Source organism: Crocodylus siamensis, chromosome 8 (genome assembly GCF_052110815.1).
Source record: "Crocodylus siamensis isolate JL-2025a chromosome 8, ASM5211081v1, whole genome shotgun sequence".
NCBI lineage: Eukaryota > Metazoa > Chordata > Crocodylia > Crocodylidae > Crocodylus > Crocodylus siamensis.
Window position 1 is genome coordinate 3531984 of NC_143402.1, and position 16369 is coordinate 3548352.

General features: G+C 44.2%; 1 protein-coding gene across 5 annotated transcripts in view; it reads right to left on the reverse strand.

Moving 5' to 3' along the window:
• The window catches only part of MAP7D3 (MAP7 domain containing 3), a 51799-nt gene that overhangs the window by 2343 nt on the left and 33087 nt on the right, over positions 1 to 16369 (reverse strand). Inside the window, exons 8-20 of one of the 5 annotated variants that reach the window (XM_090058924.1) lie at positions 14526 to 14624; positions 13968 to 14066; positions 12751 to 12876; positions 10692 to 10813; positions 9853 to 9983; positions 9362 to 9615; positions 6701 to 6836; positions 5476 to 5656; positions 4486 to 4590; positions 3595 to 3648; positions 2318 to 2405; positions 1594 to 1795; positions 439 to 734 (exon numbers count right to left, since the gene is read on the reverse strand). In XM_090058924.1, coding sequence (XP_089915050.1) covers positions 439 to 734; positions 1594 to 1795; positions 2318 to 2405; positions 3595 to 3648; positions 4486 to 4590; positions 5476 to 5656; positions 6701 to 6836; positions 9362 to 9615; positions 9853 to 9983; positions 10692 to 10813; positions 12751 to 12876; positions 13968 to 14066; positions 14526 to 14624 — 1893 coding nt within the window. Of the gene's footprint in view, positions 1 to 438; positions 735 to 1593; positions 1796 to 2317; positions 2406 to 3594; positions 3649 to 4485; positions 4591 to 5475; positions 5657 to 6700; positions 6837 to 9361; positions 9616 to 9852; positions 9984 to 10691; positions 10838 to 12750; positions 12877 to 13967; positions 14067 to 14525; positions 14625 to 16369 lie in introns of all 5 variants that reach the window. The other 4 variants (XM_090058923.1, XM_090058922.1, XM_090058926.1 and 1 more) reach the window with 4 other exon arrangements.

A 16369-nucleotide genomic window follows, 5' to 3' on the forward strand; every position in this document is an offset into this window, starting at 1 on the left:
CCGGTGCGAAGGCTGAGCAGCCCAGCACCAAACTGCAGCACTGTGGGCAGGGAAAGCTGGACGCCAGCTGAGTCTGGCAGGCAAAGGACTGCAGGAGCCAGAGACGTTTTAACATGTTGCTGTCTTCAAAACGTCTCTCACTACCAGTTCTGGAAAGCACAGCATTTAACAGGCACAGCCCATCTTCAGGATGGTGAATGCCACAGCGGCTCTGCCATGACTGAGCTTGCTTTTGGGAGGGGACCTGGCTGCAGTGACCACATCCTAGGCAGGGAGTGCTCTGACCGAATGGGAGCTATGAGCACTGCAGCGTGGGCGTGATCCTGATTCAACAAGCGACATACTTCTCAGACACCTACCGTTTGGGTGCAAAGCACATTTAACGGAGCTGACTTCATGCAGAGGGGGTAGGAGGCAGACAGAAGTCGTGGGTATTACCTGAGGCAGCCTCTATAGGTTTGGTCGGTGGATTCACTGCACCATCTTCCTCAAATGCCAGCTTGGGACCAGAGGGAAGTGTAGCAGCATCATTCAAGTTTTGATGACAGTTATCAGCAGGGATGCTATCTGAACTCAGTCTGGGCGACTTGGAATGTACTCCAAGATCGAGAATTTCCTTGAAAGTCCATGCGTTGGATTTTCCATTAAGATTCTGTATGAGTCCAACTGTGTGATCAGCTTCATTCATGTGCAATATTTCCGAGTTCTGGATAACCGTTTCTTTTGCAGGAGGGCTGGGGAAAGAATAGTATTTTTGTTAGAAGCCAGGAGTAGCTAACTTTTATTTACACTGAAAAGAGACAGGAAGCCACCGATATAAAACTGCTTGCTCTAGAAAAGACAGCCCATTTTACCCAAAGAGCATTTCTAGGATATGCTGCCCTAACTCTTTTAGGAGTCAAAGCAGAAAACAACTGCACCAACATCTTGTTCAGTCACTACTGAACCAGTAATCTTCAGACACGATTGCTTCTCTAGAGATTTGGTCCAAAAAGGCATAGCAACTGCATCACCTGCTTTCACAGTGAGAAATCTGGCGTGCTCTTGGGTAAATTTGATACCCTTGGCATATGTCTATCATGGCACGCCTTCGTGAGGGGTTCTAGTCCATCAATCCACACTCCAATGAAGGAGCAGGTTTCAACCATTCTGAAGAAATCATGATACAGCCGGCCTTTGTATTTAGTCAATATACATGATAGCAGGCATGATAAGAAACTTAAAATTTAACAGTCCTTGCAGTGCCATTCCCAAAGCATCACTAGTTCTGGACCAGCTTAAAAAAAACTGTCCAGGAGTCAAGAGATTTCCTGGGACTGGATAGAAATTCTCTATCTCTAAACAGATGATGAACTAAAAGCCTCGCTTGCTGTGAACACCCATGGTTCACTTGCTGGGAAGTCTGGTCCACAGCAAAATCCTGTGGATTTAGCTTAATCACATATCTAATTTAAAGCATTTATTTTACTGGTGTGAGGCTTTGCCTAGAGAAAGCTATCAGGTGTTTCTACCAGATGACCATAACCTCACTTAAGGTACATCGAGTGCACAAGTTACACCCTCTCTCTCTCTCTCTTCCCCCCCCCCCCACACCTGGAATCTTGTAGCTGATTAACAGGCAAAGACCTCCCGTCGTTATTTCTCTCATTGTCTTGCTCATCTCCATTCATAAATACTTCATCAGCCTCCGTATCTTGCACTGACGTTTCTGCACCAGTCAAACCACAGGCAACTTCGAAAGAACTCTCTGTCTCCCCCTTGATTTCCAGGGAGAGAGCAACGCCATTCATCTTTTCTGGAAAGAAAGACAGAAAAGAAGTTGAGATGGCGTGGTCATGTGGCAAATCCCCAAGTAGCTTCTTGCCTGGCTGAAGTGTGCCAAGCTCCCAGCACTGCAATATTCATTCCTTTCCTGGAAAGCTGGCTGCAGAGGTGCGCAAACTAGATCGCTTCTCTAGAGATTTGGTCCAAAAAGGCATAGGAACTGCACTGCCTGCTTTCATAGTGAGAAATCTGGTGTGCCCTTTGGTAATTGGCATATGTCTATCGTGTGGCCTCTCTGCTTTGCGGTATGACCCTTATGACCACACAGTCATATGACTCATTTCACATTTCTGGTTAACCACCTTGTTCATCTTCTGCATTCTGGCATCTACAATGATGTATCGTTATTGTAACACACAGCTGTTGGCAATGTGTCCGCATCACCACAAACAGCCCCACTGCCTTAGACTCAGCTAGTGCTGCATGCCTGACTGTCCACCTTCAGTGTATTGACAGTTCTAACCCTCTGGGTCCTGGGTGAGCAATTGCTTACCAGGGTCATCTGCTTTTTCAAGGCCCAGCTCTTCCTCTTCTTCGGCGTCCTCTCCCTCACTAATCCCGGCAGCAGACTTCTCTTCACCCTGCAACAGTTATCCAAGCGTTACTCACAGGAGTCCGGCATCACGGTATTATTTATGCAGCGTGCACAGCAGTTATGGCCAATGGCCCAAACCTGATCACTCAGGCCATGAGCCAACACATTAAAAAGTTATGTCCAGGTTACACAGAGGCCCTGAAGAAAGAACATTTATAAGAATCTGGAGACATGGCAGCAAAGCCAGCTGGATTAGGGGCAGCAAAAGGAAAGGAAATCATGTACACATCTGTTCCAGCAGCACTGCCATGGGGAGCTGAGAGCCATGCCACTGTGTACAGCTTGAGGTAGTGGAGGGGAACAGCAATCGTCTGAGGGGCTAACGTCTCCCAGGCTTGGTTCGTCTCTCTGCCCTGGCTTCTGACCTAGGGATTTCCCTCGTTAAATCAGGGGTCCTGCATGGTTATAATCTCCCTGTGCTATGGAGGGCCACGCACAGCGCAGCTTTGGGAGGATGCATCGTTTCAGGGCTCAAATCCATCGCTACTGGGGGATGGGCAGACCTACATGGGACACAGGATTAATTCTACGTCTGCCTAAACAGAGGTGTCCAGGATCTTCCCGACATCTGGAGTTGGCCCGTTGGGGAGAAAAGGGCGGATGAGGGCAGACAGCCCCCAGACTAAGCCAGCAGGGCAGTTTCTGTGCCTCATGCCTGTGAAGTAGTTAGACTGCTGGATAAAGAAGGTACAGAATCAAACACCCTAATGATCATTAGCCCGGGGCACAGTTAATGCCTGGTAAGCCATAAGCACTTGCTAAAACAGCAGTTAGGCTGGAATGGAGTCGAGGCTTCCCCTCTGCTGCATTCACAATTGGAGCAAGGTTTTTCTGAATAAATGAAGAACTTACTATGAAAAATCCACCTCGTTTCTGACTGGCTCCTCTCTGTGACCTCTCACATGGAGGTGACACAGTCAGGACAGCCTTGCTGCCTGCGCACGTCTGCTAACACAGGCAGCTTTGACTGGAGCGGGGAGAGCATGTGAGTTACAGCAGAAATCTGTGGAAATCGCTGCACAGGATCCTAGCACTGACTGGAAGCCCTTTCATTTCAGTATAATGCGGAGAGAGGCACACAATCCTCGGAAGTGCAAGGTTTGGAAAGGATCCGAACCAGACACGCGAGACCTCTCCCGCCACGCACCTCTATCACGTCACAAACAAGCAGGTACCTTGACTTCACTCTGATCAAACTTCCGAGTTCTTTTCATTATTTCTTCAATTCTCTGTTAAAAAGACAACAGAAGTGAACCTTGCAGCACTGAGAGGGCTGAACTCTGTACCGGGTTTGTTCCATCAACTTCTGTATTTAAAAGCTTACTTGAAAAAGGCTCCTTTCACCCAAAATTCAAAAACTAAGGGTCATAAAATGAAATAAACAGGCAGTAAGGCTGCTTAAAAACTAACACAGAGCAGTTCTTTCATACAGTGTGCAATTAAAGTGCAGAACTTGTGACCACAAGATGTTGTGGAAGCTGACAGTTTTACCCACATTTACAAAGGGATTAGATTAGAGGTGGGCAAAATGCGGCCCAGAGACTGGATGCGGCCTGCCGGGCCATTCTTTCTGGCCCATGGGGCCCCTAAAAAAAATTTTGAAAATTAATATTTATCTGCCCCTGGCTGCCTGTCATGCAGCCCTCGATGGCTTGCCAAAACTCAGTAAGTGGCCCTCTGCCCAAAATAGTTGCCCGCCTCTGGATTAGATGAATTGCTGGAGGAAAGGGACATTGGGAGCTATTTAGCAGAGGAGTGAGGGGCACGGCCTCTGAATCAAAACTGCCTGGACCTTAGATGCTGGAGGCAGCAAGTGAGAGAGGAGCAGGGGAAAGCCCTGGTCAGACGCAGTTCACTCTCCCTTTCAGCATCTGCTCTCTCCTGCTGTGTGACAGGAGACTGGGCGAGATGGACGTATGGGCTGAGCCATTAAATTCTTACGTTCCATGCTCCAACTCAAAATTAGATTTATTCCATTATAGCTGACACTGTTCCCACTGCAGGTTTCCTGTTTCATGTTTATCACCAAGCTGCTTAAGAAAGGTCTGAAAGCAGAAAACAGGCACCTTTTTTCTTTGGAGTCTCTCCTGCATATTCTGCTGCATGATTCTCTCTCGCTCCAGCCTCTGTCTTTCGGCTTCTTCTTGAGCTTTTGCTTCAGCTTCCTCTCTCTAAAGGGTGGGAGGAGACAATGACTTTCAGTATCCCAGTCACCCTTCAAGGCTTTGAAGAGGAGCTGTTGTACTACTTGCTATCTCGCAAAAAGGCCCACAGATAAATGGTTCAAATGACCACTTTTAGCTATTTAAACTTGCAGATCAACTCTTACCTAAATCCCCATGCAAAGGACAATTTCCCATTCAACTTCGAAAGTCACAACATTTTGGGTGCCTCCTAAGCTATTCAGATAGTTGGAGCCTAAACTCATAACTTTCCAAAAGGGTGTGTTTAAAAACTGCAGTCAGATAACAGTCTTTCAAAACCTGGTGCCACATCGATTATTGCTCCTACTGTAATGGAAAATTGTTCCTATTATGACTGCAAGCCTTGCTGGGAAGCTAAGAGGATTCCTGCTTCTTTAACATCAATTTAGATGGGTTTGGCAGCATGTAAAAATGCTGAGAAACGTTTATGAAGCAGCATAGAAGTAATTTGACAGTACACCATGGATACACTTTCTGTATAATAAGCCTCGTTGGCTTTGGACTGCTATCAATTAAACCTATTTAATAGAGCTGATATATATTGAAAAATGTATAGTCATGAAAAGCTGTATTTAGGATCAGGAGGAGCCAGGTATCCTTGCTCTCTGAGATATTATCACTACCATTTAAAAAGAAGTCAGGTGAGGCACGAGGCGCGGTGCCCCTTTTCCATAGACTGGTGTCTGATCTTTTGCAGACCCAATGGCCACTTGGCTTGGGACAGTTTTGGCAGCAGCTGCTTTTCTGTGGTGTCCTGCCCCTCCAAGCATGTATGTCTGGGGTTCAGGATCCCCAAAAAACCTCGTTGCTCTCTCGAGGCTCAGAGCTATGGTCTCTGCTTAAGAAGCAAACCTGCTGTTGAAGCTCTGCCAGCTTGTCCCGCTCCTCCTGCTCCCGGCGAAGCCGCTCCTCTTCTGCTTGCCTTTGCTGCTCTTCATAGGCAAGTTGTTTTTCTTCCTCCAGCTTCCGGAGCTCCTCTTCCCTCCGGACCCTGTCTTCAAGTGCTCTCTTTTCCATTTCCTCTGCTCTGATCCTAAGATTCCCAAGAAGCAGATTAAACCACACATCTCCTCCAAGGCAGCAAGCCCTCCGTTTCTTATTGCCGCACCCCCCTCTCATCCCACATCGTATCTAATGAAGTAACAAGCAACGCTGTAATTGCAACCACAGACCTCCCCAGGTGCATGTGCACTTTTCTTCCTTTCCCTCCATCTGTATTTCCCCTTTTCTTCCTCCCAGGTACCCCTGAGAAATCTGCACTGCTTTAAGGTGCAGGAATAGGAGGACAGTAAGAGTTTAAAGCTTGTGCAATGTGCTGGTTTGAGAGCTCTGCAGAGCAACCCATTTATGAAGCTCCTTCTAATGACCTCCATCCCAAAGGAGGGGCAGAGAGGAGCAGAAAATCAAATCTGATATGAAGGAGCCATCCCTGGGAACAGAAGTTCATTTATGCCCTCAGACTCTGACACAGGATTGGGGATGGCAAGGTCAGTCCACAGGGAAGCCAATTTAGAGATCAGGTCATCTGTCCACTGACAACTGGATTGAGAGACCAAGTGATTCCACAAAGGACATTCAGGATCATAAGAAAGGTGGGCTGGAAGGAACCTCACAAAGTCATCTCATCCAGCCCCCTGCTCAAGACAGGATCCCCTCTGACGAAACTTGCTTTATCATACTCAGCGCGGGGTAGAAATAACATATTTTGTTTGCAACCAGTAGCCTGCAAGTTGGAACAGTCTCCGAGTTGGTCACTGGAAAGCTGAAGAGGAACGCTTCCCAAGGACTTCTGATACCCTCAGAGGAAAGTTAAATGTGGGGCAAGCAGGATATTAACATGTTAAGAGTGGACTCAGCAGAGACATGGGAGGGTAACACTGCCTAGGAAGTGCCATCCCATTTCACGCAGGCAGTCTTTGATGTTGCTAGAGTGCTCCGTCATCCTACCCCCCCCCGCAGCTGTGATGTCTCCCCACCCCAAGAGTGGAATAATTCTGACTAGCTGGGATGTGCACCAGAAATGCCCCCAGCCTGGTTTAGACACCAAAACCCTGATTTTCTGGTAGTGAAGAGTTACCGTTCTTCCTCCAGCCTTTGAATCCTTTCCTGGTCTTCACGCTCTCTCTGCTCTCGTGCAAGACGTCGTTTCTCTGCCAAGATTTTCGAGGCTTCTTCGGCTGTTGTGGTCCCTGCGACAGTTTTGCTACTAGGGTCTGCAATTTAAAAAAAGATGCTGTTGTATGGGATCAGCCCCTTCAGAACATGCCTTCCCCACTGTATAATGAGAAGGGAGTGGGATCTCTTCCATCCAACCAACCACGAGGACACAGCCCAGTCTCGGAGACTATTCAGTATTCAACATTTGGAAGATGGATGAGCAGAGCAAAGAGCAGCAAAAGCATCTGATTTACACTGCAGGTATTCAATTGTAATTTGTTCCAACTATCCAGCACTGGCTATTGTTTAAATAACGCAATTACTATAATTAAACCTACAGCAGAAGTAACACTGCAGCACTGCAAGGTGCACTTCCAAGAAGAGGGCTGTATTCCCTTCAGAGCCTATTCTAATAACTCTGTTAAAAAAATCTGGTGAGCTATTACTACATAAAAATAAGCTCAGTTGTTTTTCTAATCGGCTGAACAAGCATATTCAGGAGCAAAAAGGCAAATTTACATTTAAAAAAAATCTTTTGAAATTCATTTAACATTTATGCTTTCTTGTTTATACTGAACTTTGATGAAAATAACGTGCAGTACATCTCTAGCACTTCATGTCAGTAGAGGACAAACTCTCTAGGATGATGAATCTTTCCACATGGCTACGATGTGTGGAATTTCTCATTTCCATGGAGAATGAAACAGCCCAAGTGGCTGTGTGCAAGCACACGTGCATATAAGCAATCACCTTCTAATACTATGCCTTCTACCATGGTATCTGAATAAAGAAACATGTTAATAAGAAAACAAAAATATTCCAAAAAGCCACTTTCTACAAAGTTAATTGTAAACATACTATAGAAATCCCTAGCAAACAGAACTGCGGCTTAGGAACTATCTCCACCTTTTCAGAGGTGCAAAAAGTACTGCCCAGTTTTCAGCTATTGAAGCAGATAGGCCTCCATCTATATTAGCTGAGGATATAAAATTTTTTTGTTGGTAATGTCTTCACAGATCAGCCAATAACCTCTGGCATCAAGTCAGAGGCAAAAAAGTCAGCATCATCTTTATGCATTCAGGAAAGTTGTTAAATGGAAAAAAGCTGCCTCCTTCAAGACAGCAAATCAACATGTGCAGCTAAAGGTATTTTGCTTCTGGCCCAAAAACAAGATACTTGACTATAATTTGCATTTCTGTGATGTCTGAACACCTTTGTATGCTTAGGCGAGGTGGGTAGGTTAGACTTTTCAACAGCTGTGGACATGACAACACCACCTGCCCACTGCAGGAGTGAAAACGTCAGCTGCGAGCACACAGTTGCAGAAGCACGACAAAGGTGCACGCGCATGCTGTTCGTTAGTTCTGGGGCGAACAACCCATTATGCAGTTCCAGCCTTCCATCAAGGGAAGCTGCTGAGTTCTTCTAACGAACTGACACCTAGCAGTGTGTCGGAAGTGCATCTCTGGGATCTGACACCTCTCTGCCCACTAAGAGCCGTGTGGGTAGGGGCTCAGAACTGTGCCTGGCCGGCTGCTCTAAAATGCCAAATCGCTGGTCCTGCCCCGGAGTGGGTAGGGCTCCATTCTGGAAGCAGGAATCTGGGGTCCAGTGCGAGGCCACATCGATGTATCCTGTGTGTTTGTACAGTAAGTAACACAACAGTCCTTGGTCTACACTGTTATAACAAACAAGAGCAGCAGCAAGTGTCAAGGCAAGAGGAGTGGTGTGTGCTCTGCATCCACAAACCTAAATCAATAAAAGTGTCACCACTGAAATATCAACGGTGTCAAATGCCAAGGTATCTGCTTTACATTTTAGGGCTTCAAAGATGTACGCTTCTATCTGTACTTGTTGGGTGTATGTGTTTGCAAATCTAAGCCTGTTTAACACCCAAACAGTAAACAGGAAATTGTTTTTAGTCAAACCTTGAACTGTCTAGTCAAACTGCACACTGTGGAGTGACTACGTTTTTCTAAAGCCACTGTACAATTAATAATTGACCAACACTTTATTGGAAAGCTTTCCTAGCGTCCCCTACAGAGCACAAACTACAATACAACCAGATTACACCTGTACCAAGGCAGAACCACACAGGAACTGGAGAGGGTGGACACGGCTACTGCATTTCACTTTTCTCATATCTCACAAAGACTAGCAAAGTATTCAACTTCCTATTTCAGATGGGGAAACCAGGGCACAGGGAAGTCCAGCTCAGAAAGCCATAAATCAACATCACAAGAGAATTTGATGCCAAGCCCAGAAATTGGATTGGATGTCCAATTTGAGTCAAAGTCCTCCAATGAAAGATCAGGGCTTCTCTTCCTCCCCTTAGGAGGATGCTACATCAGACTCAGCATTCAGGGGAAATTTAGAAAGGGGATGGCCTGGCCTGCATACTTTCCAAACCTGCCACCATGATCTTTATGGACAGCTGCTGCCTAGGAACTCAATTTGTGTTGGGGGTGTCCCATCCCCAGATCTCTCTTTAGAGAAGTGCCACCTTCAAGCTGTGTAGTTGCAAGTGCCATCATAGCTGTATCTGGAATAAGATGCGTGCTGGTCACCTGAAGGCACTTACCTTCTTTGGTCTTTGAGGCAGCTGCTACAGTTTCCCTCTCCGAGGGCTGCGAAACACTGGGCTCTTGTCCCACTCCATCTGTGCTCTTCTCCTTTGGTTTGCTCTCGGTTTCAGGCTTCTTTTTGGTAATACTGATAACACTTGGGGTAAGAGGGGGTCGTTGGATAGGTGCTGGTTTAGCAACTGTTGTTGGAGAGGGTGGCCTCTGTTTTAAGATGCTGGGTGATGGTGGACGCGCCTTTTGATTTTGTCTGCTGAAAGAAGAGTATTTTTTAGCCTGAAATGTGCCATTGAAGAGGAACCATTTCTCTGGCTGTTTTACGATCTTGTATTGGACCAACTGTATAGTTGGGTCAGACACAGACAAGTACCCTTCCTCTGGGCTGTGATATGCACAGCAACGCACTGCTTCGAACTGGACAGCATCAGAGCCTGCATTTTTGTTTTGAATGATACGTAGGATGAACAGAGATTTAAACCGATACACATACCTAACTGAAGAGGGGGATGGCGGATGCTTTGCCAAACTAGCTGGTGAAGGAGATCTTCTATGAGCTGACACAGACGGAGAAGGAGGGCGTCTTCCCACAGAACATGGCGACTGCTTTTCTGCCTCTGATTTCTGCCCAGACACACAGAAACACTGATGATGTAAGAGAAATGCAGAAGGCTGCCCTCTTATTTAAGATGTTTCTTTGTTGGAACATGGATCCAGCAACATTACATTAATAAGGCTCTTGGATCTATGAACATGTCCTCAAAGATACAAGAGCTTGGCCCGCACAATTCTCATGGAGATTTGAAGCTCTCCAAGAAGCTTGAGCCTGTCTGAATCTGGGAACTTGACTCAGCAGATTATGAAGAAAAGCACATCCAAGAGATCTGGGGACAGACTGATTTCAGTTTAGCTTCAAACACACTTGAAATTTGTTTCTAATCAGTTTAAGACCATCTCTGAAATAGCTCTCTTTGCTCACAAAAATGACACTTTAATATTCCCATTTCTCATCTGGACTTGCTTTTATTAAATCTTAATGGAAAGACCAACCCAAGATGATTTAAAATTCACTCTAAAACCAATTGCTTGGAAGATGACAGGAATTCAGAGATGTAGAAATTCCCCTTGTTACAATGCTGCTACTTTGAGACAGACACTGCTCAGTAACATTTACCTACAATGCAAAGAAAGCTTCTGATGTGCATACTGGGCATTTGTGGAGCAATGCATTATTGCTCTTGAGGAGGATTGTGAAGCTGTAGAATAGGGCCCTAGTTCAATCTACCTCAAAAGAGAATTACTTCTTGCAATGTCTTAGCCGAGACAACAGACCTGTGCAGAGTCTGGCGAGCTTGTTTCAGAGGCAGGTAGGGAGGTCTTCAATCTGTCAATGCTCCTGCTGCGTACGGGTACTCGGGGAGTGTGGACCGGCGTGCTGACAGAGCTGGCTGAAGCTGAACGAGGACAGAGGTGAGATTCTATAAAAGTTAGGAATACGACAAGACAAAACAGAGAACCAAGTGCACAGCATGAGAACACGACACAGGAGGAGAAAGAGAGAGAGAGAGGGAGAGAGAAAGATTGTGCGTGTTAGAAACCATACAGAGGAAACACTGCAGGAAGTGTACGTTGCAACAGGTCATGGACAAGCCACCATCACCACGCAATTAGTACTTCAGAAGCAACAGCACCAAGAACAAAATCATTGTGAAAGCAGCAGCTGGGGGTAGATAAAAATAAAATGTTGTTTCAAACATTGTCTCCATCAGGCTTGCAGTGTACAGATAGTTTCCAACTCAGTCGCACTGCACCTATCGCAATTCAAGATCAAATCAGAGGGTCTCTATGGGCCAGCCTTTTCTAGAGCCCAGAGTGGGATGTCACACGTTTGGCATTATGTAGCTGCCCGTGTTCTAGCAAAAGGGATCATTTTCTCCACCCTGAAGAGCAGTTTTTCATAAGTGGTAACAAATTGCAGTTACCATATTAAGCATCCTGGGCAGGTTTTTTATGTATTGTTCTTATTTAATAAGCAACTGTATAAGAGTACTTGCACATTTACCACTCACATACTCAGGTCTTTTTTATCTGCATTAAAAAAAATAAATTGAGATGGGAGGCAAGTGAAGAATATGTGAGTGTAAAGGATTAATGGTCAAATTATAACTGCTTTATCACCTTCAAAACGGTTAAGTTCTTAATATGCAGTAAGCCATGTTGACAAAACACAACCACTGCACAGAACTGATCACCAAGAGAAATTAAAAGGCCGTGGTGCATATATAGAAGTCTATAAAATATGGATTACGATAGACATATTTACAAACAGAAGCTAACAGGTCCAAGGGGGAAACATTTGATTTTTCTACAGGATTAAGAAAATTCTAGCAACCTACAGATGCCAGCATCCAATTACTGGACTATTATGGATAAAACATTTATTTTAATATCTATAGCACTGTTGTAAGAACAGAACTTTATGACCATTAATTTGAGCTGGAGAAGAACAAGGAGACTACTAGAGTTATGCAGGTGAAAGCATCACTAAAATTACTGATACAATGAAATCTCTACTTTTTTGTTGTTGAATAGAGCCAGACTCGCATCCTGTGCATGTCAGTTTAAAAAAAAAAAAAAAGAAGATGGTATTTCTAAATAAAAGATGACATGAATGTGAACATGGACTATGAATAAGCCAAAGAAAGGTATAAGGCAGTGAACAAATGCTGTGACTAACCAAGAATCTTAACTGGTTTAAGAGATATAAAATCTGACAAACATTGCACAGCCTTAAAGAAATGCAAACCAACTTGAAAGGGAGAAAAAGAACAGGGGGGTGGATTCCAGGTTGGTGCCACAACATCTGAAGCCTCCTGTACAGCAAACAAAATACATTTACTGGATGCATCTGTAAGAGAGGTCACACTGGATCTCTCTTAGAGATGCATCCAGTAAGAGTCATGGAGAATTTTGTTTCTTTAAGCCAGTAAGGTATCCCTAAAAGAAATACTTCCTACTTAATGCCTCGTCTGAAATGTTTTAAATTTCAGATTCTGTACTACAAGTTTACCCTCGTTTATTTAGGTGTGCGTTCAAAACACAGAGCTCAAATCAGGTCAAAAATAAGTATCACTATAATGTTCTCTGCAACCAAAATGGTATTGCAGTTTAAAAGGCAAAACTACTCAATTAAATTGCAAAACAAACATGCAACACAGAAAAGGGGCTGCATTTACTTTACCAAAGCAAATATAAGGCAAGTAGCACGGTACATAGTGATGTGTTAACTAACTGCCTGAGCTGCGGATGAGGGCAGTACAGTTAGACTCATGGCAGGTCTTGCTTGAAGAGCACTGCTATCCCTTGCAGGCTTTTTCTGCACCCCTGTTACCTGAGGCATCTTGTCCATCAGCCGATAATGTAGCAGCACTTTTGCTCCTAGCTAAGGAGGCCTGTGTGGGAGCGAGGAGGCGGCTGATTACATTACTCTCCAGAGGACTGAACTGGGAGCGACGAGCTGAATGATGGGAACAAATCAAAAAGGATCCAACATGAAATCATATAACAAAGGAAACAAGCAGCACAACAGCAAAGGAGGTTTGTGAGCATTGTTGCAAATCAAAACATTTTCAGAAGAAAATATTAAAAAAAAGTCATAAAGAAGGAAATATCTAGTAATAGTACAGAAGGATTAAATGCTGCAATCAGACAGGACTGCATTTGTTGTCCTTGACTTGTTTATTACTAATTATTTTTATGCAAAAAAGGATGATACACAAATGAAACAGAGATGGGTGCTAAAATGAAAGTCAAAACATGAAAAACTTTGGGCGCAGCTAGGCAAAGGCTCCCTGGAAGTTCAAGTGCAAGAGAGGTTATTTGGACAGATTAGGGTGCAAACCAGAAACATCTCGTGGGTTACTACATACAGCTATAAGAGCTGATTTGCACAGCTTGCTCACAGCGAAAGGGTTTCAAAGCATTACCCTGCAGCTTCCCAGGACGACAAAAAGCCGCTAAAAAGGAAAGTTTTCAACTTGTTAATTGAAAAGGAAAATATCTGTTATAAAAGCAGCTGTCCTTTGGCTTCACATAAACAACACGATTAGAAAAGAGTATTAATAACCACAGGATTTGATGCAAAGACACAAGAGGGAAGGGGAGAGGGAGAAGGGTGGGGGAAGAGTTTCCCTCTAGTTCGGGAACACACAACAGTCCAGCAGCAGGAACAGAGAAGTGGCTTTTAAACTGGAAAAACAACAGAGCTTTTAAAAGCCAAAAAGAGAGTGAGATTTGGGTAAAGAATAAAACCTTCAGAGAGTGAAATCATCTCTTTGCCTTAAAATGTCTCCCTGTCGTTTTTCTAAGCTTTTGCTCGCCTGCTTGCAATCGGATTTGCTACAAATCACCAAAAACTCCCAACAGCATTTTTCCATCAAATGCAGGGAGTTTGAAGAGCTAATTTAATCTTACGACTACATAATTAAAATCCTTGAAAAGTTTCCAAACGTAGAAACAGCAGAGGGAACAGTCTAGGGCAAAAAATCTCTCCTCAGCTTGCTATGAAATTGCAAAGTAAAAGGTTAGTTTTTAGAAAGAGCTAACCACCTGGTTTTTCTTCCTTTTTCACCTTCTCTAACTCGGGGGGAGAGTGAGGTTTAGTATTCATTCTATTCAAAGATGTGCTCCTCTTCTTTCCTGCTCCTCCTAGAGACCAAGTGCAAGGATTATTATTTTTTAATAAGGCATTTGCATGTTGAATACACGACCTACCCCCTTCTTGCCTTTAGTTCTTCATATTGCCAAGAATACCTCTACGCAGAATTGAGTGGCATTATTCAATCCTTCTGCCATGCTGGTTGTCTATTTTAGCAGATGCCCCACACCCCCCTTCAGTACCATCTCTGGGGAAATCATCTTAGACAAACCCAAGATTTCATAGATTTCATGAAATCAAGAATTATGAATGAAATGTTTGTTACTAGTAGCACATGCATCCCAATCTCTACATCCAAACATTCAGATGCCCTGCACGTATGTGCTCTTTTGGTAGAAATTATTTACGGACAAAGTTTGGACATTCAACTTAAAAGACAAAACTTAAGTTATCTCAAATAGTTAACCTGCCCTTTCCTAATTAAGCAAAAGAAAATCAGTTTCCGACACCTTTCTGTTCCACCTGTGAACCTTTGGGTGCTGACTGGGAAGAATGTAGAGGGGCTTTGTTACTCAATCTGCTTAAGGAAGCACTTCTTTTTGTGGTACCTGCAAGTGAAAATGCAAATCCCAGGATTAAGTTTTATCCAGCGTCTGGAGGAGTTCTGTTAACCACCAACCCCACTATTTCTGCTCATAGCGTATGCGATAGCAGTGCAATCAACACACCTGATTCATTTAAATCAACCCTACAGAATCCACGTGTGGCAAGAAATGAAAGTGTATCTTCAAATCATTGGACAGCAAAGTTATCCTGAAGTTTGTCCTGTGCATGTATGTGTGGTAAAATTAAGACTTAAATCAAAATCAAGATTCATTGCAAAAAGGTAGGATACTGCTTCTGATGCATCCAGGAAAAAAACATCTTTAAATTCAATAAAAAGGGACAGATCCCAAGCCCAGCGCAACCCAGACCCTAAGCCCCAAGCCCAGTACCTGAGGGCATTTAAAACATAAGCTAGTAGCTGGTCTAGATAATATAGAAAGATCTGAAAGGCCCAAAAAGGCTAATTTGAAGAGCATTATTAAAAATAACACCACCGAACAATTTAATTATGATCTGCTCCAAAAAGCAAGCCAGAATTTGATGGTGATTAACCTCCCTAACTATTTTTTAAGGATTTGGGAGCGAGCACATGCTGACACTGAATGCCTTTCAAAATATGTAAGCTTTAAAAGAGGCTGTTGCTCATGTTTTTTGTCAGAGACAACAGAGACACAAGCTTGGGTCAGAAGTAACTCCACTGACATCAAAGTTCAACTGGAGTAAACCAGAGGAGAGGCAAGCTGAAAACTGATATTTCTTCACTGGTCCAGGGGTACAATCCCACTTCCATTTCAGGTTCTGGCAGCAGCCAGGCACCTACATGTAAATAGAAGAAACCAGGTGAAACCTGGGATTATATCCGCTACGCAGTTTGGAAGTCAGCCACCTGTTTTTTAGGACGCAGTTAGTTAGCCATTATCTTTAAAAGCACATACGGTGTCCAAAAGGGTTAGCATCTCTTTCTCCCCACCCCACACCTCCCCTTTGCAAAAGCGTAGTTAAAGTTGCTAATAAAATAGAAATAAAATGTGAAAGTTGGTTAAATTAAGCTTCATTTGGAAAGCAGCCTCTCAGATGCCATCATGTCATGGTGGACTCAGTTTACAAGTCACAACCAGAAGTGCCTACGATGATACAAAACAGTGATGAGACACAGAGGAATCCCAACTCGCTGCAACAGGCCCAGAGAGATGCTTGCAGTCATGGGTGCCTAAACCACACATCATTTACTAGGCGACTGCTGCTGTAGGGGAGCTGCACCAGGAGCTCAGTGCTGCTCTGACTTATTGAAGGGGAAGCCTGAACAGTGAAACCCTGGCTGGGAGTCCTGATCAGCTTTCCCATTTCAGACTCTTCCAGAAAATAAGGCTAAGCCCGATATTCCCCCAAAAGACACTACGCGTCACATTGAGTCAGAGGTTTTGGGCCAATCCCTTTCAGGTGATAACTGGCAAAATAAATATGAACGTGAACAGAAATGAGGACAAATGCTTCATATGCAGCATGGTCCTGTTTCTTGCTCACACCCAATGCTCAGCCCTGCAAACATGTATCTACATAAACTGTGCAGCTCATAAGTAGGGCCATGGACCTCTAAGGCCTCTTCCTTCTGCAGAACTGGGCCCTTACTCTGGTTTCATGCAACATAAGAAAGTCTTTCCCCTTCCCTCCTCAATTTATATGCTTTTTGCCCCTAAGAATCCGTAATTTCTAAAAGGATGCAGCTGAGCACAACCACCCTAAACAG